The sequence below is a fragment of the Phocoena sinus genome, chromosome 5 (genome assembly GCF_008692025.1).
Source record: "Phocoena sinus isolate mPhoSin1 chromosome 5, mPhoSin1.pri, whole genome shotgun sequence".
NCBI classification, from domain to species: Eukaryota; Metazoa; Chordata; class Mammalia; order Artiodactyla; family Phocoenidae; genus Phocoena; species Phocoena sinus.
This window is the reverse complement of record NC_045767.1, coordinates 691,752-718,546: the sequence shown is the minus strand read 5'-3', so window position 1 is coordinate 718,546 and position 26,795 is coordinate 691,752. Positions and strand designations below refer to the sequence as shown.

Sequence of the window (26,795 nt, the reverse complement as noted above, 5' to 3'; positions counted from 1 at the left end):
CACAGCCTTGAGAGGCCCTGGGACCCCACCCCCCCAGGCAGTCCCACTCTTGCTTGCCAGGTCCTCACTGGAGTGCCGCTCTCCCACATGCAGGTGGGCTCCTCAAGGCACTCGGGGTGTAGCCTTCCCCTGCTGGCTCCAAACCCACCTACTGCCCAGGCTGTCCCAGGCCCCCCTGCCCCTCCCTGACTCATGGGGTCCCAAGAAGCACGTGACAAGACAGGTGGGAAGGGGGGGGCACTGAGGGCACCAAGGGAGGGGGTGCAGCTTCCTCTGCTTCCGCTGGGGCCTCTGAGGAAAGTGGGACCCACCCAGGACCCCCTCAGCACCAAGTCACTTCTTGGGGGCCCTGGGCTCAGAGTGGTGGAGCCTGCTCCCTGAGGTACAGTCCACTAGGCCCCACTGGCCAAAGGGCCAGCCCAGCTCCCACTGCTGCTCCCGCCAGCCAGAAACACATGGACCTGTGGGTTTGTCTTAATGAACACTCATGGCGATTCATTAAAAGATACGATGCAAAGAGCCCCAGTCACCAATCAGTCATGAATTAAATTTTATAGAAACACTAGTTATGTAACTTCACCTGAAGTTATACAACAGAGAACAGAAACATAAGAGGTCTTTGACATAGGCATGTACTACCAAGGCACAGTAAGTAAAACAGTGTGATGATATATAAATAGGCAGACGAGCTGGTGAGCTAGAACAAAGTTCAGAAATAGAACACGGTACGTACGGACTTCAGTAAGCGATAAAGGCAGGATTTTAAATTTGCAAAAACAAATGAATTCATTACTAGTGTTGGGACACCTGGATGGGTATTTAAAATAAAAAACTGAATTTCCAGAGCCATATTTTATATCAAAATAAATGTTAAGTAGATCAGTGACTTAAACATGAAAATGCAACCTATAAAAGTACTAGAAGAAAAGATGGAAGAATTTTTTAATACAATCTTTGAGTGGGGAAGGAATACAAAAGCAGAAGCCATGAAAGGTTGGTTAAATTCGTCTGCATAAAAAATCTACATGGCAAAAACAACATAAGCAAAGTCAGAGATAAAATGAGGAAACATTTGTGACTCACCATGTACAGCTCGTTACTGAATAAAGAGCTCCCACAGTTTAATAAGAAACCAATAAGCTAACAGAAAAATGGGCAAAGGGTATGGAATACAATTCACAGAAAAGGATAAACAATGAATGCTTTAACATTATGAAAAATGCTTGCTCTCACTCCTAAGAGAAACGTCAATTAAAACTATAACACGCTACTTTCTCATGGAGCAAAGACCAAAACATTCATCAAGTGAGAGCCAAGGCAGAGTCAGCAACTGGCTGGCAGAGCGCTGAAGGTGTGCCCAACACAGACACACATACAGACAGCTAGTCGGAAAACCACCAGACGCACTGGATCAAAGCATTTAAGGAAATCTCTGTCCAGTCATTAGCTAATCACTAAGCTGCCTTGAAGGTAAGTCAACAGGTCCAGTCTGAGACACAGTAAAAAGAACGAAGAAAAATGAACAGGCCTCAGAGGCCAATGGATACCATCAACCAAGTGTGTATACATGATGGGAGTCCTCGGAGAGGAGAGAGGGAACGGGACAGAAAGAATCTCAGGAGAAGCAGTGGCCAAGTTTGATGAGAAACAATCTCTACAACCAAGAAGCTCAACAAATTCCAAGTAGGACACACACAGAGAGACCTTAACTAGACACTTCGTGGTTAAAACAGTCAGAGCATAAAGACAAACAGAGCATCTTGAAAGTAGCAATTAAAAACCCAACTCGTGTTCAAGGCTTCTTTCCAAAGACTAACAGCTAGCTTCTCTCCAGAAACCCTGCAGCCCACGAGGCTGTGGGATGACACACGCAAAGTGTTGCAAGAGGGCTTCCCTGGTGGCGCAGTGGTCGAGAGTCCGCCTGCTGATGCAGGGGACACGGGTTCGTGCCCCGGTCCGGGAGGATCCCACATGCCGCGGAGCGGCTGGGCCCGTGAGCCATGGCCGCTGAGCCTGCGCGTCCGGAGCCTGTGCTCCGCAACGGGAGAGGCCACAACAGTGAGAGGCCCGCGTACCACCAAAAAAAAAAAAAAAAAGTGTTGCAAGAAAAATACTGTTAAACCAAGAATTCTACATCCAGCAAAACTATTCCTCAAAATGAAGGAGAAATGAAGACATTCCCAGAGAGACAAAAATGAAGAGACTTCACTGCTAGCAGACCTGCCCTACAAGAGACACTGAAGGGAGTGCTTCAGGTTGAAGTGAAAGATACGAGTCAAATCCTCAAAGAGAAATTAGGGCACTGGGAAAGGGAACTACAGAGCCAGATAAAAGACAGTATAAATGTGCTTATGTTTGTAAACCTTTTCTTTTCCTATCTGATGTAAAAGACAACTACATAAAGCAATAATTACAAAACTATGTCGATGGGCTTACAATCTATTAAGATGCAGTCTGTATGACAAAAACAGCAGAAAAGAGCTGGAAGGAAACAGAGCTCTAATGGAGCAGTTTTTGTACATTACTGAAATTAAGTTGTTATTAATCCAAACTAGATTGTATTAAGTTGTTCATCGTCATCCTCAAAGCAACCACTGAAAAAAATTACTTAAAAAAACAGTGGTAGAGACACAAGGGAATTGAAGTATTACAAGGGAATTAAACAGCCATTTAACACACAAGAAAAAAAGGTAACAGAGGAAGAAAGATTTAAAAAGATATGTAGAAAAACAGAAAAATGGCAGACATAAATCTTACCTTATCAGCAATTACATTAAAGGTAAGTAGATTAAACGCTCCACTCAAGCAGCAGAGACGTGGTAGAACAGATATAAAAACATGATCAAATATATGCTGTCCATAAGACTTTAGATTCAGAGATATAATGAAAGTGAAAGGCTGGAAAAGGATATACCATGCAAACAACCAGAAGCTACGCTAACATCATACAAGAGAGACCTTAAGGCAAAAACTGTTTGGTGCTAGAGATAGAGAAGGCTGTGCTGTAAAGGGTCAACCCATCGGGAAGAAATAAGAAGTATAAACATATATGCACTTAACAGAGCCCTAAAATACACAAAGCAAAAACTGACAGAGAGGGGAGAAATAGATAATTAAACAATAACAGTTGGAGATTTCAATACCCCACTTTCAATAACGGATTTAACTGCTGGGGTAAAGATCAATAAGGAAAAGAAGACTTAAACAACACTATAAACCAGCTACAGACCTGACAGACTCTACAGAACGCCCATCAACAGCGGAGTACTCATCTTCTCAGCTGCACATAAAACACTCTCCAGGATAGATCTTAAGTCTCAAATTTTAAAGAACTGAAATCACACAAAACATGCTCTTTGGCTACACAGAATGACATGAGAAATCAAATAACAGAAGGAAATTTGGGAAATACACAAGGATGTGGAAATTAAAGGACCAACTCCTAAATAAACAGTGGGTAAAGTAAGAAATCACAAGAGAAGTTAGTAAATACTTTTGAGATAAAGATGGACACACACATACCAAAACGTACGGGATGAAGCTAAAGCAGCGCTTAGATGGAAATCCATACCTGTGAACACCTACGTTACGAAGAAGACAGGTCTCAAGTCAGTAAGCTAAACTTCCACTTAAGAAACTAGAAAAAGAATGAAAACTACTAAACACAAAGCAACCCAATGGAAATAATAAACATTAGAGTGGAAATTAAGTAAAAAATGAAAAATAATAGAGAAAAACAACTTTGAATAGATCAGTAAAACTGATAACCCTCTAGCTAGACTAACCAAGAAAATTAATGAGAGAAGACTCCGATTTCTAAAATCAGGAATGATGGAAGAGACATTACTATCAACCTTACAGAAATAAAAATGACTATAAAGTAATGCTATGAACAACTGTTACCTCAACAAACGATAACAAATAACCTAGATGAAATGGACAAATTCCTAGAAATATACAGACTACTGAAACTGACCACGTGGGATTTATCCCATGAGTGCAAGTGTGGTTCAACATATGAAAAACAATGTAACACACCATACGAAAAGAATAAAGGACCAAAACCACACGATCATTTCAATAGATGTAGAAAGTGCATTTGACAAAAACTCAACTCCCTTCACGACAAAAACACTCAACAAACTAAGAACATAAGGAAACTTCCTCAACCTGATACAAGGCCATCTACAAAAAAACCAGCTACCATTACATTCGATGGTAAAAGACTGAAAGCTTTTCCTCTCAGATCAGGGACAAGACGAGGATGTCTGCTCTCTCCAGTTCTATCTGGCACTGTACTGAGGCTCTAGCCAGAGCACCCAGGCAAGACAAAGAAATAAAAGAAATCCAAATTGCAAAGAAAGAAATCCAACTTTCTCTTGCAGATGACATGATAGTGTGTATAGAAAATCCTAAGAAATCTACACACACATACAACTATTAGAACTAATAAGTGAGTTCATCAAGGTTTCAGGATATAAGACCAACATAAAAAAAGTAGTTGTATTTCTACGCATTAGCAATGAACAATCCAAAAATGAAATTCAGAGGACAGCTGCATTTACAATGACATCAAACAGAATCAAACATTTAAGAATAAATTTAACAAAATAAATGCAAAACTTGTACACTGAAAACTACAAAACACGGAGAAAATATAAAGAAAACCTAAACAAATGAAAAGATATTCTAAGTTCACTAATTAGAAAATTTAAGATTAAAATGACATTACAGGTGGCCCTTGAACACCTCAGGGTTTAGGCGAGCCTACCGAGCCTACCCTCCACGCAGTCAAAGATCCACGTGTAACCGCACCATCAGCCCCTGCGCCTGTGGTTCTCCTCCAAGGAGTCAACCAGCCATGGCTCACGTGGCCCTGCAGTGTTTACTGCTGAAAAAGTCCTTGTGTAAGTGGACCTGTGGAGTTCAAACCCGTGGTTTTCAAAGGTCAGCTATACTTTCCAAAGTGATCTCTAGGGTCGACACAATCCCTAAAATCTCAGATGCCTTTTTTTTTTGGTGGCACAAATTCATTCATTCATTCAATCATTCATTCATTTTGGAGATTCCATTACTCTTTATTTTTAGCAAGAGTGACAGACACATGAGGTGGCTCAAAAATTTGTTTGGAAATGCAAAAGGCCCAGAATGGCCAAAACAATGTTTAAAAAGAACAAAGTTGGAGGATTTCGAAACTTACCACAAAGCTACGTTAATCAAGGCATTGTAGCAGTAGCATAGGATATATAGGTCAAGGGAATAGAAGTGAGAGTCCAGAAATAAATTCACACATTTATTGTCAACTGATGATCAAGAAAAGTGCACACAATTCAACGGAAGAAAGAATCATCTTTTCGACAAATGATGCCGAGACAACTGAATAGCCACATGAATGAAGCACAGACAAAAATTAACTCAAAATGGACCAAAGACCTAAAATGAACAGCTACATCTTAAAACTCTTAGAAGAAAACATAAGAGTATATATTCATGACCTTACAGTAAGCAATAGCTGCTTGGATATGACACCAAAATCACAAGTTACAAAAGGAAAAATAGATATATTGGGTATCATCAAAATTCATAATTTTTGTGTTTCAAGGAATACCATCAAGAAAGTGAAAACACAGAATGGGAGAAAATATTTGCAAATCATATAAGGATCTAGTATCCAGAATATATATATTACTCTTACAACTGGAAACAACAATTCAATTTAAAATGGGCAAAGGATCTAGATGTTTCACCAAAGAAAATATACAAATGGCCAATAAGTACATGAAAAGATGTTCAATATCCTTAGTCAAATCAAACCACAATGATACGCCACTCCACACCAAGATGGCTAAAATTAAAAAGACTGATAAAAGCAAATGTTGGCAAGAACACGGAGAAACGAGAACCCTAATACACTGCTGGTGGGGACAGAAAACGGTGCAGCGGCTTTGGAAAATGTTTTGGCAATCCAATCAATAAGTTAAACACAGAGTTACCACGTGACCCAGCCATTCCACTTCTAGGTATAAACCCAAAAGGAATGAAGATATACGCCCACACAAAAACTTGTACACAAACGTCATAGCAACATCATGTATAATAACCCCGAAGCGCAGACAGCCCGAATGTCCACAATGAACGATCGACAAAGTGCAGTATGTTCATGCAGTGCTGAGTTATCCGGTCATAAAAAGGAGCGAAGCACGGACAGAGGCCCCAGCAGGGAAGAACCTAGAAAACTCTGTGCTAAGTGAAGGCAGCCAGACACAAAGGGCCACAGGCTGCTATGACTCCATTCACATGAAACGTCCAGCAAAGGCAAATCCAGAAACAGGAGACCAGAGGCGGCCGGGGCTGGGGGAGCAGGGTTTCTTTTAGGGTGATGAAAAGTTCTGGAAGTAGACAGTGGTGGAGGCCGTACAACGCTGTGAGTGTATTTAACGTCAGCGAACTGTACGCTTTAAAGGCATGAACGTCACAGTACGTGAGTTATGTCTCAATAAAGTTGATTTTAGAAGAACCAAGAGTGAGGTAGTTCCCTGCATTCTGACGTGGAACCACCACCAGCAGGCCTATGAGCTGGAAACGCCGAGAGCAAACAGCTGGCTCCCCTTCGTGTCAACGTGAAATGTGGGTTTTCCTCCGAGGCGGAGAAGGCTGGGGGCCAGGGCTGGAGGCTGCACACTCGTCTTGGACGTTGAGCGACCCTGAATCACACCACAAAGGGCACAGGCTGTACAAGACACCCACCTGTGGACACGGTTACCCGAGTTCACCCTGGGCTACTAGGCAGTCAGACCCATAAGCGGTGGCCGTGGTCCCCCGAAGCAGGGGAGAGCCTACACCTCTGGGGCACTTTAAGCAGAAAGTGCACCATTTCTTCACGTTAAATACACACTATAATTGTGGCTGTTGTTATAGCCCAGACCCGGGTCTGCCTTCCCAACCTAGCTCATCAGCAGAAGAGGAGCTGACGATCAGAGTGGACCCGGCCTGGCGCTCTAATTCAGCGCGTAGTTAAACTGGTTTGCAAACTTCTCATGCTTCTTCCGGTCCATCTGGTTCATGGCTGTGACCACCCTCTGCACAGCGGCCCTGCAGGGAAAGCATAGCGAGACGTGATCAGGGAGGCACCGGCCAGGGCTCCGGGCTGCTCACTGCAGCCTGGCTGGGTTCAGCCATGGGTCCTGGGCCGACTGCCCGTCCGCTCCCTACGGACGGGCGACAGACACAGCTCGGAAATAGCTAGAGCTTCCCCGTCCAGAGCCAGACACCACAGTGAGTGGCTCTGCCCCCGAACGTGGCCTTGGCCACGTCCTGGCACCTCTCCCGTCGCTCCCTGAGCCCTGAAGGCCGCTCCCAGGATCCCCAATTCTGCCAGCACCAGGGTGCACCCCAGAACGAGGGCGCAGCCTGCCCAACAACCGGGTAGGAAGCAGCGTGTGGGCAGAGGCGGTCAAGACACGCTGGATCCACTCAGCCCAGCTTGCTTTCACCCCACTGTGCGCAGAGCTCGACGTCCGGCGAGGAACACACGTCTCACAGCCAGCCTGGCTGCCGTGACGAGGTAGCGCCTCCGTCTGGGAGGAAGCCACTGGGGCCTGGCAGCGAGGAGGCCCAGACACGGGCACCACTCCAGGGGTCAGGCACAACCTCCCTCACAGATCACAGAGGCTCCGGCCACAGCTCCCAGCCCCTCGGAGGACGCCCCCGGGCCCCGCTCCTCCGGGCGCCAGCACCCACGGCACCATCACCCCTGGCTGAGCCACGGGGAGCCAGCCTCGTGCCCGGAGCCCGGAGGCCGAGCCCTCCCCTGGATGCAGACGCAAAGGCAGGCCGGCGGCGAGGAGCCGTGGGCGTTGCGCGGGGTGTTCAGGAAGCTGCCCTCCTGCTCACCCGACTTGGGCAGGGCCCTGGCGCCACCTCCTCTGCCCAGGGTGGACGGCGCCCATGGGGCCTGGGCGCAGACACCCTCGTGCCTTCTAGGGCACCTAGTAGCGCCGCAAGGAGCGCCTCTGGCCGCCACAGCGGCGGGTTGGGGGGCAGGCAGTGGGGGCGCGGGCTGGCGGCCTTCTCCACTCTCGCCACCAGTGACACCGGGCCTGGGGCAGAAGGCGGGACCCCGCGAGGAGCTCTTACTTGGCGAAAACCTTCTTGGCGATGCGTGCACGCGCTGTGTCCGCCTGCCGCTTGAGGTCGGTGAGGCCGGACTGCCGCCGCCTGCCCTTCCCACCAGGCCTGGATGAGCCAAGATGCACCCCAGTGGCTGCCTCCACGTCCCTCATGAGCTCAGGGTCCTGCCAGGCTGCAAACACACCCGACACTGCAGGAAACTCCCGGCGCCGACCTCACCTGAGCCCCACGCCCTCCCTGACACGGGGGCAGGGAGGGCCACCGGCTGCCCAAGGAGTGGGCGCAAGTCCCCCCCCGTAGGCCAAGGTGGGTGCCTCCACTGACCCCCTAGGCAGGAAGGCAACCGAGGCTGGCGGCCAGGGGCAGTGCCACGCGCAGGCTGCTTCCGCCTCCAGGCTGACGGTGCCCCGCCAGAACCCAGGCGTGGCCTCCGGACCCGTGTGCTGGCCAGAGGGTGTGCACAGCAGGGTGGCCACGGCCTCTTTACTGGTCCAAAGAGAACTTGGCCCCAGGCCCCAGAGATGAGGGTGTCGGTTCAGGCAGGCGGCCCTGCTCCTCCCGCCACAGCCCAGGCCCTTCGGGTCCGAAGATGGTGCTCCGCGGGGAAACAAACGTCACCCAGCCCCAAGGCCTGGTCTCACCAGACCCGGCTGCGATAGGTGAGTGTGCCTGTGCGCCAAGATGGGAAGCGTTAACTGTCTAAATGGGGGGCTCCCAACGCAGCAGGCCCAGGCATCGGAGTCAGAGGCCAGCGTCCCAACTCCACCCACCACTGCCCTGGCAGCGACTTCCGCCTCAGTCTCCGTCCGCTGGGCCGGGGGCAGGGCTGGGTCGCGTGGAGGTCCCTGAGATTCAGGCTCCAACTAGCCTGCTGGCTCGGGAAGGCCGTCCCGGTCAGGAGTGTGACAGCACAGCTCCCCAACGTGCCCAGACCTACGGACCCAGGCCCTGGCTGGCAGAAGGGGGTTGGACACCCCAAACCCCGATGGCGCCCACCATGCAAACAAGAGCCCCATGGGGGGGCTGCGGCAGAGGGGCCGGGTGGCAAGCAGAGCACGTCCAGTGGGGGGAGAAGCCACGCACCCAGACAGATAGCGAGGCCTCCCCGAGTTGATTTTTGAAGTGAAGGAATACGGGGCGGCCCAATTCAGATACAGGAACGATTAATCCAAGATTAAGGAAAACTGTCCAAACAGTTTATCTCCCAGAACGAGAAGGCGTCACAGTTTAAGAACCCGGTGAATGGAGCAATTGTTTAAACACAACGGAAAAACGCCGGCCCCCAGTAGAGACGGAATGAGCATCTCAGTAAAATGAAGGAGCAATTTAAAAGCCTTTGAGAAAATCAATAAGAGCCGGGCCGCGGCCGTCCTGCGCGCTGATGGGCCCTGCAGCTCCGCGCGCATTGTCACCGGGGTTAGCGCCGGGAGAAGAAAACTGCCCGGCGTGTGAGGGAGGCGGGGATCGATACTGTAGTTAGTAAAGAGATGCCATTTCACATCTGACTGGCCAGCGCTGGCCCGCGGCCCCGGCCTGATACCTGTTGTTAACAAGTCACCGAGGGCTGCAGAACCCGATACTCTTCAGGGCTGACACAAAAATAGGCACTTAATTTGCTCCCGAGTGGGCCACCAGGGAAGGCCTCGCCTGCGGATTAATGGGTCAGGGCCCCTCCGCGCCGCCCTCCAGGGCTCCAGGCGCCAACCCTGGGTGTGAGGCCGAAATCTAACATTTGTCTCTCATGACAAAGGGAAAAACCCTGCGAAAGAGGACACACGGCCCAGCTGAGACCCACACTAGCACCACCCCTACAGACACAGCCGCCTTCTGCCTCGGGGGCTCTGCGCTGTGGGCCTGGCCTTTCTTTTAAGAAAGGGGGCCCAAGGCGGGACGGCCTCCAGACCCCAGCCCAGATCTGACAAACCATGGGACATCGACACGGGTCAGGGCCGCACCGTTGGGCCCACCACCCCCACCCCAAGTGTGCTCGGGTGCTCGCGGGCCCTGCCAAGGATGCCGCTTCTGCAGGTCACCATCCTGCCCGGCTGTTCAGGGGCCTCTGGGGGCCAGGCAGCTGCCACCCCGCGGCTCGTGCCAGAACACAGCACCGGCTCACGTGCCAGGATGAGATGAGCTCCCTGAACAGCGGAGAACAGCGTCTCGGTGGCTTTGGCACGAAACAGGCCTACAGGCCGGAAAATGGGGGCCCTGAGTAGGACCCCAAGAGAGCGCTCCAGGCTCAGAGGCTCAGCAAGGATGCCTGGGACCACCGGGCAGGACCCTCACCTTCTGCCCACACACGCGCACACACAGTCCACGTGCACGCAAATCGCACACCGCACACGACACAGCCCTCCTGCCCGGCCCCTCGTGCGTGGCTCTGCAAGACAGCAGGTGACGGAGGGGGGCAGCTGGCGTCCTGGAGGCAGCTCGGGGCTCAGCCAATTAACTTTTCAGGCCTCGGTTTTTCCATTTGCTTAAAAAGAGGCTTAAGAACCCAGAACCCAAACCGACGACGACAAGGTGGCTTCCAGCCACGGGAGCGTCCACGGCGCCCGTCAGGAGCCGCGTGAAATGCGGCCAGGCTGGTGCTCAGTGCTCTGCTGGCCCCGAGGACAGCGTGTCCCGGCCACGCTTGCGAGTTATGACTGAGTGGGAGGCGGCAGGCGACCACACGTGGCAACCACGGGCCACCCTGTGGGCTGCTGGGGTCCAGGGCGCCCCCCCACGCCGTGGCTGCCGCTACCCCGTCCCCCGGACCTACCTGGGCGGCCCGCCGGCCTCTGCAGCTGCAGCTTCTGCTTCTGCTTCTGCTCGCGGGCCCTGTCCTCCGGATGGAGGGGCCGTCCCGTGTCATCTCTCGGGATGATCTTCCCGTGGAAAGGGCACTGAGGCGGAGAACGGAGCAATTGTGAGGCGGGAGCGGGCCACTGGCCATCCCTACCTTCACGGCTCCCGGGGCCGGCCGTCCACACCACCCTCTGCTCACACACCCCTCAAAGGAGGGGCCCTCGGGCGCAGCCGCGACACAGCCGGGGAGCGGACGGAGATCTGGTGTCAGTCTGGCCAAAGGCCTGCCTGGCGCACAGTGCCGCCTCCGTGGACCCCCGGCCCAGCACAGAGCGCGCTCAGGAGACACACGTGGGCGGGGACGCAGGAGCCAGGGCAGAGCCCTGTGCCCGCGTGTCAGACCACCCACCCAGGGGAAGGTCCTGGCACCAGCAGCCTGGAGCCCAGCGCCCCCTCCGGCCCCATCTTGGCCTGGCCGAGGTGGCCACCCCACTGCCCAGCCGCCCACCCTCCTCACCTTCAGGCGGTCTTGGCGCTCGCAGAGCCGGCCGTCGGGCCGGGGGGCACGGCACCGGTGCTGCACGGGCTCGAATCGCCCCGCAAAGGTGATTTGGCGGCTCCGGAGAGACTCAGAGACAGCGGCACTCTCTACTTCCGCGTCCACCTCGCGGGGCTTCCAGAAGCGGTGCTCCGAGTCGGACCTGCACACGGACCAGACGCTCAGCGCCGTCATGGGGTGGCCACCACAGCACCCGCAGCAAGGCCGGCCTGGGCGGCTAAGCAAGGGGCACCCCTGGGCTTGTGAGCCCATTCAGGACGAGCAGAGACGCTTAGTATGGTGGGGGCACCGCCAGGCACCCCACCCCGGGGGCCCGCCTCCCTAGCCTGGCCTGGACCCGGGGCAGGGGCTCCCTGACGGAGGTTAACAGAGGACAGATCCGCCCGCCCCCACCCCCACCCCCGTGCCCACTCTGGAGAGAAAGCGTCCAGCGCAGCAACGGGGGCGGCTTCCCAGAAACTCTCTGTGGAGCCCCAGGCTGGGCCCGCGGAGATCCGAGTCAGAGGACCAGAGGGCGGTCATGAGGAGGGCCTGGGCAGAGAGCCTGGAGCAGTGGGCTGGGCCGGACCCCAGTCCTAGGCAGACAAGCCTCATGCCGCCTGTCATCATGCCCAACCATCAGGGCAGACAACAGGGAACACCCCCCCAGGGAGTAACAAGGAGGTTCAAAGAAGGTCCACAGGCCTCTGGGCAGGGCTGTACGACCCCGGGTAGGCACCATGCCTACGAGAGCCCGAGAGCTGCGCTCGGTGGGACGCGTGAGGGCCTGCGCGGCAGAGCCGGGCCCTGCGCCCAGGCCGGGGGCAGAATGGGTGCCCACAGGACCCACGGGATGCCCACACTCACTTGAGGATCTTCCCAGCCATCGGCTCCTCTCGGCCCCAGTAGCACAAGTCCACCCCGAAGGGCACGACGGGTGCCCGGGCCCGCTCTGCCGCCAGCTTCTTGGCCTCTTCTGGACCCAGCAGCACCCTGGAGACAGCAGAGGACGAGTCAGTGATGTGCCGCCGGGAGCCGGCCTCGGCCACCTGCCTCTCCGCACCCCCCAGAGCTCCCGGTCACACACCTGGGCCGCGACCTCTGCCACCTCGGGCCTGGAACCCAGGGCAGCCACTGAAGCCCTACGAAAAGGCTGGCCATCCCAAGACCACACTGGGAGCTGGCCTCAGATCTGCGGTACTCACGCTGGGCCCAGGGGTGTCCTGACGCCTGACCCCTTGAACCCCAGAGCCCTGGCCCACCCCCACGGCCTGGCCTACACACCAGCGCTGAGGACCCCCGGCCCCTGCAGCCCCCGCCCCAGTACAGATATTGGCAGGTGCTTGCCCGGCCGGGGGTGCACATGTGGGGCTGCCTGGGCAGCGGCGGGTGTCGGCATCACCTGGGGCTCGGGGGTGAGGCCGGGGGCAAGTGGCGCCGGAGCCAGTGCAGCTGGGCTGCCGCAGAGGTGGGATCGCAGGCCTCCTCACTGCTCCCCGTCCTCTTCCTCGCCTGCGAGGCCGGCGTGGCCGGGTCTTTCTCCAGCCCTGCGACAGAGACGTATCTGCTCTTGGCCACCATCCCCATGACCCCGGACAGACCCCTGGAGGGCGCCGTGTCCCCATCCCACGGTGACAGCACAGCACGTGTGAGGGCACCGAACCCTCCATCAGCACAGCACCTGCCCCGCCAGCCAGATGAGGCCCCAATGCCAGCATCTCAGCGGCAAGGCCACCGGGCCACCTCTGCAGGCCAGGGTCCGTGCCCAGGTCCCCAGTGCAGGGGGAGGGCAGCTTCTCTGACACTACTGGGCCCCACTGGCCCAACTGTGCCGATTCCTGGGCTGTCCCTGACCCCTGCCAGCCCCTCCCAGTTGGGCACCTGGGCCAGGGGCTGCCCAGGAGGCACGGTGTGGGTTAGGACCTCAGAGGCACTCCATCCCGAGAGCGAGGGCAGCGCCTCCCTCCCCAAACTCTCCTCCAGACAGGGAACCAATGCCAAGAAAGAGGTGAACAAGAAAAAAATATCTGGAAGGTGAGAAAGAAAGAGGAGCTGGAGGCCCACCAAGGCCCCACAAAGAGGGAGCCAGGAAGACAAAGACAGCGGGCAAGCAGAGGAGAGGACGACTCCAGGCCGGGCTGAAGGACAGGAGGGCGGCTGCACACCCATGGGCAGGTCTCTCTGGTCAGAGACGTGGAGGGCATCCACACAGGCATCAACTTCCTCATTACGGGACCCCAGAAAGAGGAAAGATGACTGGGGTGGATGAAATAAAAACCCCAATCTCCCTGGAATCAGAGCAAGACCGAGGGGCTCACTGAGCGTCAGGGAGGAGACGAAGGGAAGAACGCGCAAGCCACTTACAAGGACGTTTAGGGACGCGAGAAATGGACACAAAGGTCTGAGAAGCTTTCCTTCGGAAGCCATAAGCATCCCACAGGCACCAGTGTCTTTCAAACAACAGTGAGTGTAAGGTCTGGGGAAAAAGTCAAACTCGGAATTTTATACCCAGCTACACTAGGTTTCAACATGCAGGTGAAGGACACAGCCTCACCTGGAGGTTCAGGAGGGTTTGCGGGACATGGGGAGAAAAGGCCAAGAAATGACTTCGTAAGATTCACTCCCGCCTCCCCCGAAACCCGAGTACCCACAACCATCAGAAGTTAGGTTGGTACCTGGACGACCCAATGTGCCGGGCCGGGGGGCCTGAGCGAGCGGGAGCCAGCGTGTCCCCCATCCCGTGCAGGACGTGGGGACAGGGACGTGCTGGGAGGTGCGTGGCGAGGGGAAGTACGAGTGCAACTCTCCCGAGCACGCGTCACCATCAGAAGCGAAAATAATCATATCGTTTTATTTATAGTGGATGAACACTTTCAAAACCGGCAGAAAAAAGGTTTACCCAGCAAATAAAAAGTAGGGAAAAGAAAAAAACAAAACAGCTGCAACAACAGCAAACTGAAGAGGAAGGCTGGCAAATAGATGCGCAGCACACTGGCAGCCCCAGCTGAGAACACGGCAGTAACTCAGTGGACTCGAGTCAACGGAAAGACACGCTGACGAGATGAAAAACAAGCAGCAATTTCCCACTCTGGCGAGAACCCCTTAAAGCAGAAGGTTAACAGAGACTAAGCGTAAAAGGAAATAGAAGGATGAAAAGACACTCGCTGTGCCAACGGGAACTACAAGGAAGCTGAGCCGACGTCACCACAACGAAACTGGGTTCTACGTCCAACAGCTGCATAAGAGGAGTGTGTGAAGGTGTAACGGACGCGAACGGCTCTGCCCCAGGAGCGCCCTGGCAGTTCCAGCCCGACCCTGGCCAGTGGGGGTGGACGAAGGGTCAGTGAGGCCGTGCCTTCTACGACAGACACCCTGGGACCTCACGTCTGAGAAGTCCTTCCCAGGACACGTGGAAAACTGACAAGACAGCCAGGCAGGCAGCTCCAGGGGCCAAAGGGCCGCCACGGGAGCAGAGCAACACCGACACCGACACCGACACGAAGCGCTGCCCGCGACACCACGAGCCTGGCCTTCCTGATGGCGTGTCTCCATCCCTCCATCCACGTGCACGGGCTCGAGAACATCCCCCGCTTAGAGTGAGAAACCAGAAAGGAAACGACACAGCACTGAGCGCTGGGTGCCAGGGGAAGTACTTCCTGGGGGAGGAAGGGGAAGTGGGAGGGGGTGGGAGGGGAGAAAGGCAAAAAGGACGGGCTGGGAAGGCTGGCTCAGGCCACCATCAGCTCCGGGCTCTCTGCAGCAGGGCGGGCGGACCTCACGGCCAAGTCCTCCCGGTGTCCGCACGTGGCCTCCCCGCGTGCACGGCCGGAATGCTGTCCAGTGCTCTTGTAGATGATAGCAGGTGAGTAGCTGCGACAGAGGCCTCATACTGCCCACAAATCCGAAACCGTTTACCCCAGGCCCTTCACGAAAAACGCCTGCCCTGCCTGCTCCAGACGCCCTCCGAGTTTGCGCACGGCCCTGGGAGTACGGGGTCCACCCCTGCTTCTCAGGTGCCTGTGGCTGAGTGGAGGACACGGGGCAGAGCCACTCGGGGTGGCAGGGTCCACCTTGGTCACCCGGCAGCACCCTGAGCCCTGAGTGCTCTCGGAAGGCCGGCGGGGACCCGGCCCCGTCACCAACACATCCCGGGTCCAGTCACAAAGCCTTCCAGATGCCCCCACTCGGGATGCCGACGACGCAGTGTTACCAACTGGTGCAGACCCCGACACGGGCATGCGCACACACGGGGAGGCGGGACTGATAAGTGGCCGCCGTGGCACTCATGTAGGTGGCTACAACCGCAACCCGAAGATCGATACGAGAATTCCTAAGAGTTACAAAAATGAAATATATTTTTCATTGATTTGTTGTTTTAAACCATTAAAAAGATGGGTGAGCGTGTTAAAGCAGGGTAAACACTCACAGCACTAAAAAAATACTACCGTTCTCACACTGCTGTAGAAAATCAATCTCCCTGACACACTTTCAAGGTAAATGTCCGAAAAGCAGACGTTGTCCCCCGGCCCCGGGTGCTGTGCTTTCGGGGAGAACACTGAGTCCGGGGAGACCAGAGGTCGCAGGTCACGGCGAACCCCGCCAGCCCCACCCACCCGCACAGGGGCGTCTGCCTCAAACACAGATCTCAGCTCAAATCTGCGGCTCTGAGGAAGAGTCATGAGAACGCCCAAACCCCCTGGGCTGGTTTAAACTGACCAAGTGGCACCTCCGTGTCTGCAGCGCTAAAGCAGAGGGGGCGGGCGGGATCGATGGCAGGAAATGGAGGGGCGGGGGCTCCGCGTGGAGTTCGGCTGCGAGCCTGACACTATTGATTTTACCTAGTTCAGCTGGCCTTGTAATTAAAATGTAAATTTGAGAAAGAGATTACGTCCTGACAGAAATGGTAGGATTAACGGCAAGATAAAAGCCCCTCAGTGAAAATTCAGAGAAAGAAATGAGAAAGAAAACGGGCCCCCGTCTCCTCGGCTGTGGATTTAGACCGACTCTACTGCAGTCACCTGTGTTTAATTGAAAAACCAGTGACGGACTATCAACTACAGTTATAAACTGGCGCGCCCAGCACTTCCTGCAGTGGCCTCGTGGCCCCGAGCTCTGTGCTCCAGACCAGGCACCAGACCCCTCCAGGGAACGGGGGGACAGCACCCAGCCCCCCCACTGCCGCAGGACAGACCCGGAGCTCAGCAGGTCCTGTCGTGCGAGGGCTCCCAGGCTGCCCGGCCCATGAACGATCAGCGATGGCTCCGTTCCGCTCTGTCACACCTGGGGCCCCGCTGGGAAGACAAGCGGTGGGTCGGCGACACCTGGAGGTGGTCACCCACAGTGGTGCCTGGCGACCTGGGAGCCTCCTGGCGGGGCTGGAGCTCCCTTGAGGCGGGGTGGCCAGGGGAGACCTGGGAGGGCAGTCATGGCACCCCAGGGCCTCCGGCACCCCTGGCAGCCTCACGGGTGTGGGACGAGGCCTCGTGGGGGGCGGGCCAGGCACCTGGAGGACGAGGCAGAACAGAGGGCACGGGGAGTGGCCCAGTGGTCAGAGGAGCCCCACTGCTGGGATGGCGCGGTTGGGGCAGCCAGGACGGAGGGCGGGGCGGTGGCCGGGAGGGCAGGAGGCAGGTGGAGGCTGCACCCTAGGGCACCCAGGGAGGGTCACGTGGCGCAGACGGCAGGACCCAAACACTGGAGGGCTGTGAAGCTGGTGTGGTAACTTGGTGTGACACGCCTAACGGGTCATGCCCTCACACTCCAACTGCCTGAGCGTCTAAACTAACAAATTCACATCTCATCTCACACGCTCTCATTCAAATCAACTTGTCCACGTCGCCACAAACCCACATGCGATCTTGGTTTTATTAGCTTCCTCTGGACAAGAGATGCCTCCTGTGCAGAAGAGGCTTTCGGAGATTTTTTGGAAAAGAAAAGAATGCTACACGGGAAAGACAGGTCACACGGGTAGCACGCCTTCTCAAGGTGTGTCATTGCTCCTGGGCCAGACGTCAGGCTGAGACTCCATCAACGGGAAGGAGGACACCGCCTGACCTGTGACGTCCCTGAGAAACGGAGACTGGGCAGCAGGGGAGCCCAGAGAATGTGGGGTGGTTGCCCCCCACCCACCGAGGCAGTGGCGTCCCCCTGACTCCCTCCCAGCCCAAAGGGCCCTACTGCCGCGGTAACCACACCGCGTGCCCCCAACACCCTCCCCCAAGCCCCCAAGCTGCATAAGAGGAGTGTGTGAAGGTGTAACGGACGCGAACGGCTCTGGAGCCAGGAGGCGCTCTCTGCTCTGAGGGTGCCCTTCCAACCCTGGACTCGCTCCCGACGGCTGAGACTTCTATGACCCCAAGCAGGGCTGCCCCTCACCGTGGTGAGGCCTGAAGCTGCAGGGCAGGGGGGGTTGGTCAGCATGGGCCTGTGGGGTAGGTCGGGGGCCTCCATGTGTGGACAGCCTGGCCGCACCCACAGGAACTGGCAGCAGGGCCTGCCCACCAAGTGGACGGCGGGAACCCGGGGCGGACCTCGGGGAGGGGCCCAGGCCAGTGAGCACCCCAATCAGGAAACGAGAATCACATGGTTTTCAATGAAGGCGGCTCCGCAGGGTCGACGGGAGGGGATGCAGTGAACCTCAGGACCAGGTGGCACAGACTCGGGGTGCCTACCACGGCCAGCTCCCTGCTTGGTGGGCCCCAGGCCGGACATAAGGTCTGCCCTGAAGGGCAGCGTCCGGGGCGGGACCTCCTCCCGTTCCCAACCTGGCCACTCACCACACTCAGGCTGCAGGTGCTCAGGGACGCAGGCCTCGTAGCCCTCCTTCTCCGGGACCTCCACGAAGTCGTCGTCGTCCTCATCCTCGTCCCGCGGGGCTGCCGCCTGTGGGCACACCCCCAGACCTGTGAGTGGACAGCACAGGCGGAGACCCGGACAGCCCCAGTCCTGCTTCTGTGTACTTTCTCCAGGTTGGGGTTTACTGTCGACCGTGACGGCCGCATTGGAGGTCCGCTCCCGTCCCTAAACCACACGAGCTGCACGCGCTCCTCCACCGGCCGGCTCTGAGATGCGCGGATGGGCACTGCTTCAGCCCACAGAGCCCCCACGAGCGGCAGGTCTCACCCGCACAGGCAGGGCCTGGATGACGGCCCTCCATCCAGCTCCAGCCAGGCCAAAGCACCTCGCCCTGCCCCGGGCTGGCTCCCCACCTGGGTGTCCAGTGGTGCCAGTGTGACCACAGCACTTCTAGAATACTCTACCCTCAGGACGGCTTGTTAAGAAACCACCGAAGAGGAAGCTTCCTCTGGACAAGGCCAACCTCCGCCTGCTCTGTGAGGCAGGGTCACTGTGCTATACCTGGAGCCCCCCACCCCTCAGACCCAGGGACCCAAGAACCACCCAGGGCGTTCTTTTCAAGACCCATCCACTCCGCCTCTGCCCCCACCGGCTCCTGGGCAGTGCCCGGCTGGGTAGGAGCGGCAGGGACACGGAGCACGGAGGGCTCACGTTGTGGGGACCAGAGGGCCCTCCAAAAAGCAGGACGACCGAAGGCCTCGCACACGTGCCAACGTGCTGGGGCCACGTGCAGCATGAACGAGGTGTTGGCAGCCCATGCTGCGCAGACTCGGAGGCACAGCCCCTCCAAGGCCAGAGCAGCTTCCTGCTCCTTCTCCCTCACCCATCCTCAACGGCTCCCCGCACTCCAGGACAGGGCGTGGGGGCCTGTCCTTGAGAGGGTCACGGCAGGAAGGCGCCCAGAAGCCCGGCCCCGCTGCCAGCACCATCCTGAAACACTCGGGGGGCGCTGCCTGCCTCCAGCCTCTCAGGCCAGGAGGGGCTGCTGCCCTCAGGCCCACCCGAAGGAAACATCCAGAGAGGTAGCCCGCTGTCGGGGTGATAGCAACCAATGGTTGTATCCATCAGACTTGCCCTCCCCTCCAGAGCCCACCTCGACAGCAACGCCTCAGGGGTACACAGGCACACCGGAAGAAGGACGGAGGGCCCGGCCCGCCGACCCCCAGGTCACAAGGCCAGCCAGGCCGCTGCCCTTGGCACTGCCAGGCCCGGGACGCCCCACGCCCTGCGGACCCGGAATCCACGGAGGAGCTGCCCGCGAGGCCTAATCAGATGCAAATGCACTGAGCTTGGACACAACCCGCCGGCGTGCGTCTGGGAAGCACGGAGACATTAATCATTGGAAACTGTAATTTTTGTTATCGGTCTAACACTGATCAAAAGGGAAGCCTGTCTCCGCCGCTGACCTGTGAAACGTCCCAATTATACTCTTTGGAAATGACAGGGGCACTTAACTCCAGAGCTGAGCAAATGACGACGATCAATCACGTTTGAATAACAATGAGCCGCGGACCTGAAAATTATTTTTGTATAGAATCTACCCAGGAATTTATGAAAGGTGGAAAGCAGCCCAAGGTTTTAGGGCATTACGGTCCCGGCTAGTGCAGCGCGTATCAAACACTAAACAGAATTTATGTGTTTTAATTTTCTAAAAGGTAGATGTGGACGTGCTACAATGCATAACACATAGTGCCAGACTTTAAATATGGGGCTCATTTTCATAAAATATTACGCTTATTGCTCACACCCTTGAATTTCACCTGGGACTTTTATTAAATCTTCATTTCCTAAAAACTAATTAGCTGCTTAGCTAACTGTTAGGAATTATACCTTCTTTCTCCCCAACTAAAGTTGTTTATCCCCATGATTAAACACTGAACCCTGGCTCCCTCTGTTCTCAAAGTCTCACTCACGAGGCCATGAGGCCGTACCGCACCCAGGAAGACCGTCTGGCCCTCAAGAGCTGTCTCCTTAGGGCCCCCGGCCAGATCCTCGGGCACAGCTTTGCTGTGAGCGGCCCCGGGGCCCTCGTACGAGACCTACCTTGGCCATCGCTGCCACACTCGTGTCCTAAACCCCTTAGCAGCTGGGGTGACCCTCAAACCACGGCCCTGCGGAAGGAAGCAGGGGCTTCGCTGCTGATACTGAACTCAAGCTTGAATGAACCCATTCTCGAGTTCTAGCTCATACGGGCTGGGCTGGGCTCTGCTGTCCTGAGCACACAGCGGGACCTTCTGCGTCCGGCTCTGGGCACACTACCCTCACGGGAGAACAGCAAGGTAGATGTCCCAAGGCACAATCCCTGCGGCCGGAACACCTGGGGCCAAGGGCCTGTTCAGAGGAAGGGACCCCCTGCCCGCAGGCTGGACAGTCCTCTCCAGGCCTCTGGAAAGCACATGGCTGGAGACACCGAGGCCCACGAGAAAGCACCCACCTGTGCTCGAGGGGCCAGCATAGGGGTCCCAGGCAGTCGCTCTGGCAACCTCCCCTCAAGGCTGAAGGTCACATATCAGGTCAGACGCCACACTGGGTGCGGGTAGAGGCACTACGGGCAGAGCAGGGGTGAGGGGAGGCCCGAGGATCCTAGGAGGAGGTCACGCCCTAGGGAGGAATCGGTTGAGGGTGGGTGGCCTTCAAAACGGGGCCAGACTCGCCAGTGGTTCTCAAGAGCAGTTTGCTGGGAGCTGAGCTTCCCAATCGGGAAGACAGACCACCAGACATGCTTGAGAAAGCAGCCCGCCCACGTCCGGGGGCCAGGAGGCCATGCCAGGCCGCCCCTGGGGGAGCGCCCACCCTCTCTAACAGGTCAAGCCCCAGGGCTTCGGAGGCCCGGGCAGGCGGTCCGAGCCCTGTGGTCAACCGTCTGGGTGAGGGCCAGGCCCCAAGCTGAACCCTCCCAAGGCCGCAGGGAGGTGTGGAGGACGCCCTGGGCTTTCCTCTGGTTTCACACAAATTGATTCTCGCCCAGAGTTAAAAGGATTTAGAAAAATGAGACTCTCCGATCATAATTAAACAAGCAATAAAAACAGCTAAGATATACAACATAATCTGTTTACAGAAGTAGGGCAGCGGGTTGCTAATTACTTGAGAAGGATGGGAAGAGCTACCTCCCAGGTCTGCCCGCCCAAGGCACACCCGAGATACAGCTGGACCATTAAATAAATTTTGTGCGATCTAATTAACTCGGGGCGCCATCTCCATTACTTTTCACCCAAGAAATCACTTTTGTTCAGTTTCATGTGTGTCTGTTTCCCTTTTTAAAAAAAAATGATGTAAGGCCTCGTCAGACAAGTGAGCTCCAAGCGGCATTTGTCTCCGCGGCTTGATGGCAACGCATTTAAAACCCCATTCTATCTTATAAACTAAAAATTAAACGTGCTCAGCTGTGATGGCCGTCATCACATCTGCTATTTATATGCTAATGCCCTCCCTGGACGCAGTGCAAATTGCCCAGCCAGGCCGATATCTCACGCGCATCTCCACTGCCGGGACGCACCTCAGAGGGCAGAGGACGCGCGGTGACCACCACGGGCCCGCGGAACAGGAGGCGGACGGGGCGTGGAGCACATGCTCACCTCCCCCCGCACGGGGGCCTGAGAGCCACCAGTCAGACCGCCTGTCCCTGTCTCACCCGCTCCCTTGCGGCCGAGCCCCGGGAGCCGCTCCAGCACCTCAGCCAGCCTGTCGGGGGCGCGCAGGGAGGCCACCAGATGCCTGGCCGTCCATTTCCAAGCCGAGGCCAGGTGGCCTGGGCCTGTTCTGCATGCAGATAAGTGGCGCTCTCCTCCCTCAGCGCGACCTCCTAGCAAGAGCGAGGTGCTTGCTGTGCCGCCCTCGCCTTGGCCAGAAGACCCATGCGGCTCCGCCTAGACTCAGCCTTCCCATCCGTGAGAGGACGGTGAAAACGGAATCGACCTCACAGGGCTGACTTTGGAATTAACGGGACCACACGTGAAAAGTGTTTGGAAGAGAGCGGCCACCCTGGAGGGTGCCGGGGAGGATGGGCTGCAGGGCAGGGAGGGCCCAGGGGCTGTGGGGGAGACGGCTGGCCCCCGACCCCCCAGCAGCTAACACGCTCCTGGTCTCCGTCCTCGCGAGAACGTGTGCAGCCCCCTCCCCTGGCTCCAGCCCTCACACAGCAGCCTTCGGCGCGGTGGTGATGGAGAGGGCGCGTCACCAGGAAGGTTGTTTACTGGCCCTGCCGAACACAGGGTCCTGACTGCCAGCTGATTTAGTTCCCTTGCTTCCCTGGGGCGCCCGACGCGGTCAACATTTCACTCCCCTTGTTCCCTGCTCCTTCCTTTTCACCTACAGGAAGCCAGCACTCAGCTCCGGCAACAGAGAAACGCCTCTCCTCCAGCGCACAGCACAGCCGTGAGCAGCCTGGCCTCGGCCCGCGCACCCGCCTGGTTGACCAACAGGAAGAAAACCTCACCCAGAGTTAAGAGGAGCGATCTCCACTTTTGCAATGAGAGGGAGTGTGTCTGAGTTAAAAGCCTGTGGCTGCCACCTCAGACCACCAATGGGTGAGAGCGAGAGCATCCGCGCGGGCATTCCAGCCGTGGAAGCGAGGAACCCGACAACTGAGCAGACACCCACACTGTCCACAGCTTAAACAGACTGCTACTTGGAATTATTTTCTCCTGACTTACAGGTTGGGGGAAGATTAATGTTTTGTTAATTACACAATACAGAGTTAAGTGGTGATCGCAGCTACATAGTCACACAGCAGGCAATTTAAAGTTTTCAAAGGATTTTTACCAGTTTAACAGATGTAACAGCCACGGATTATTAGACTTCTCCTCTAGCAGCGGAACTGGAAACTAAATCTACCGAACGATGCTCCATATCGATCTAGTTAAGATTTATCCCCGGCCCGCTTCCACAAGGAACTGGGACAGATACTCTATAACACAGACGGTTAAACGTATTTAAGCTGGCTTAAGTATTCTTTAAAGACAGAACGTCTCCGTCAAAAGGAAGACGATACGGCAACACACAGACTGAAACAGGAAATCTGAAAAAAAGGCCCTTGGCCTGGCTGCAGTTAGGCTGCCCAGGAGAAGCCCTTGCACGACCCACACATTCCACGGTCGAAGCCACCGCCTAAGCTTCAGCACGACCTTCACATCAGCTTCGGTCTCTTCCACGTTTGTTAAAATTCTCAAATATTTAACTACACGCTCCCAGCTCAGCGCACGCTAAGTGGGTAAACACCAGGCAAAGGATTTAAGCCCCGGACATTTTACGTGAAAACGAGCGAGCGAGAAAGACTGGGCCGTGATTCTAATCGCCACTGGGCCGCGCGGCGCGGGCGCAGGTGTGCAGATACCGCAGCGTGCCTACTCTGAGAAGCAGGCTGCCCAAGCGAGTGGGCGCTGCCACTCAGCGGCCCAGCCCCAATCACCCCATCAACAAGCCCGCGCCACTGCTAGTAAACCAGCCAGCACGCTCTCCAAGGATTCAGGGCCTCTGGAATCAACTCCTGGAGTAGCCTGACAAGGCAGCACCACTCCCACACCCGACCACGCGCCCACCCCGACAGAGCCCGGCCACCCCAGCTCGTGCCCTCAGCCGCCTCCCTGCACAGACCACACTCTGACCTGACCGCGCCTCCCGGACTTCGGGGCTGCCTGGCCACCGTCAAGGATGCGTTGATGTTCCAGCTGGAACCAGACGCAGTGGGCCGTTCAGGGCTCGCTCCCAGCAGCTGGCCTCACCTAGCGGCCCTCAAGGGAGCCACGTCAAGACATCCGGAAGGTTCTGCTACCAGTTCTGGGCTCCGAGTCTGGCCGGCCTGTGCTGCCTGGTCTCCCCTTGAGGCTCTCCCCCAAAGCCCTGGCTGCTCCAGGATGCCTGCTGCTCGGAAAGGGGGGAGCTGCCCCAGCCCCGCCAGACACAGCGAGGGAAAGGCGGCCTGCGAGCAAGACAGGCCGGCCTCAGGTGCCTGTGAAGGGGGCACACGGTGTCAACCCCTGATCCCCACACCCCTCACTGCTCTCAGCCCGGCCTTCCACCCTGACACCGCGCCAGGAGTCCGCTGAGGCTCAGAAACACGCCCCCCCAGACCTGAGAGGATGCACAGACCAGACCAATTCCTCCCCCGGGCCCAGAAAACACCCTTTCTCATCGTGAAACAAGTACCTCGGTCAAAATTCACAGAACTAACTTATTTCCTGTTCAGTTATGCACCGAGCAGAGCCCTAGCGTCCACGGAAGCAGGGCCGGGCCCCCAGCTGACGACCAGGCCTCGTGCCCGCGTGTCTCGGGAGAAGGTCAAGATCGCCCTCTGCCGGTCCCAGGGGCCGCACACCCGCAAAGAGGAGGGCAGACGCGGAAACTCTCAGAAACTCTCGCAGGGCCCATCCCCGCGGGCCCCTGGGGGCAAGGATGAGGCACCAAGGCCCAGGGTGCTGGCCACTCTCCCCTCTAAGTCTGAGAGGCTTCACACTTGACCTTCTCCTCAGCAAGGAACAGTGCTCTCCCCACCCCAGGGCTTCCTCAGGAAGCGGGAGAGGGACCTGCCCCTGCCCCCGCCCTCCTCCCCCTTCAGCTGCCACAGCTCAACCCTGTGGGGTTCGGGCTCTGGGTGTCCCTGGGGCGCAGTGCACTCTGCTGCCTGTTTCCTCGTTGGTTCTCGCCAGAGGCTTCTTGGCTCTGATCGCTGACGACGTCCAGCTGTGGCTGTCACCTCCCCCCACACACACCCTCCAGCTGTAGCGGCTCCCCGGCCCCCACGGTCCCCTGGAACACCCTCAGAGGACCCAGCTCTCTTGGTCCCTTTCAGGCATGAAGGTCCAGCTCCTGGTGCAAGCCCATGGGAGGGGTCCTGGACGCCACCACCTCTGAGGCTCGGGGTCACCGCACAGGGGCCTGGCGTCCGGGAGCAGGTGGTTTTACGCCTGCCCAGTCCCCAGGGCCCCTGGACCAGGGCCACACGCCTGCCCCCGCCCCACAAGCCTTGCTGGGGACACAGCCATCGAAGACCAGCTCCCCGCTCCCGAACCACGTGGCACCTGGGAGGCGGCGCCGTATGCCCAGCAGATGGCGGGCCTTGAGCACCCTCCCAAAACCGGGCACCAGTCCCCACGTCCACCCCATTTGGCCGCCCTAGGCTGGGACACCGCTCTGCGCATAAGAGACATCCAAGTTTTCCGTGTCCTGCAACCACCCTCGGCTCCAGTGCACAGACGGGAGAAACGCCCAAGGCTGGAAGTTGCTACCAAGTTCACGGGAAGGGGCCTACTAGGTGCTCGGGCCGGGCGGCAGCCTAGTCTCAGCAAGGCCACCTCCCACACACCCCTGCCTGGGCCCTGGGAGCCCCCTCCCCAACTAGAGCCTTCCGCCCGCTGCCCAGCCCACCTCCCTCGCCCTTCTGCCAAGACCCGGTCCCAGTCCCTCCACGTGTGGCGAGGGCCTGGCTGTGGCCTCTGGTGCTCAGTCCAGGGCTCCCGCTCGGGGAAGTCGGTTCCCAGGGAGGAAGAGAAGGAACAACGCTGGGGCCCCAGGGACGCCTGCTTGCTTAGGAGGCCGAGCTGGTATCAGAAGAAGGTCCCCTGGCTGTCCTCACGGGCAGACGGGCCGGCGGCACTCACCTCCCGCCTGCAGCCCTCCTCGGGCATGACATCCAGCTCCCGAGATCTCCTCAGGGCGGTTTCCAGCTCGGCCTTCAGGTCGATAGCATCCTCCAAGTGCCTGCCACGCGTCCCTGCGCGGGTGAACAGCTGCGAGGACGGGGAAGCGCTGAGCAGGCTGGGCACCCTCCCTCCCTCCCCCGGGCTGGCCCTGGCGCCCTCTGCCCACACGCCTGGCCCACCTGGACCCAGGAGCACACGGCTGGCAGGAACTTGTTCTGGATGAGCCTGAGCGTGTCCCGGACCACGTGGATGATGACCAGGTTGTCCTCATCCTCGTGCACCTTCAGGCTGTCTGCAGCAAGCACACAGGTCATCAGGGGGACCACCGTCCGGGCAGGTCACCGGGCACCCCAGACGGGCCACCCGCACTGCCACCCACCCTGCCCCAGCCACACATCACCCGGGACCCCAAACCTGACTCCCTAAGGAGACTCACTGCCTTGTGATCTCGGCCACGATGGATTTAGCCTGACCCCAACGCCTCCTTCCGCGCCAGGCGGTCAGGAGACCCTCCCCGCACTACTTGCGGGATGGAGGCCGCACCCGCCCCTGGGCTCCAGGGTCCTCCCTCTGAGCTCTGCCACGCCCGCAAGCCTCAGCCAGGCACCCCAACCTCCAGCACGCCCCTGCCTCCATGGCCCCGGCTAGAGGGTGTCGGCTCCTTGGGGCTTGCAGGGCTCTTCCTGCAGCCCGGCTGTCCTCCAGCCCCGCCCGAGGGGCCTGGGCCACATGGGGTGGGATGGGGGGTCAGTGCCCCTGCCCCACCGTTGGCTGCAAAGCAGGGGCCACGTGAGGCCAGCCTGTCACCACCTGTGTCATCACAAACATGGTGACAAGCTGTTTCT

At 57.2% G+C, this 26,795-nt stretch overlaps 1 protein-coding gene across 4 annotated transcripts in view; it reads right to left on the bottom strand.

Moving 5' to 3' along the window:
* Positions 1–526: 526 nt before the first annotated feature.
* Positions 527–26,795, bottom strand: part of UVSSA (UV stimulated scaffold protein A) — a 31,365-nt gene continuing 5,096 nt past the window's right edge. For all 4 annotated transcript variants that reach the window (XM_032632431.1, XM_032632433.1, XM_032632432.1 and 1 more), the window contains 9 exons: positions 26,130–26,242; positions 25,909–26,037; positions 18,235–18,340; positions 12,861–13,005; positions 12,326–12,451; positions 11,438–11,621; positions 10,895–11,018; positions 8,137–8,302; positions 527–7,092 (listed from right to left, as the gene is read on the bottom strand). In XM_032632431.1, the coding sequence (XP_032488322.1) occupies positions 6,999–7,092; positions 8,137–8,302; positions 10,895–11,018; positions 11,438–11,621; positions 12,326–12,451; positions 12,861–13,005; positions 18,235–18,340; positions 25,909–26,037; positions 26,130–26,242 (1,187 nt within the window). In that variant the 3' untranslated portion in view covers positions 527–6,998. The remainder of the gene's footprint in view (positions 7,093–8,136; positions 8,303–10,894; positions 11,019–11,437; positions 11,622–12,325; positions 12,452–12,860; positions 13,006–18,234; positions 18,341–25,908; positions 26,038–26,129; positions 26,243–26,795) is intronic.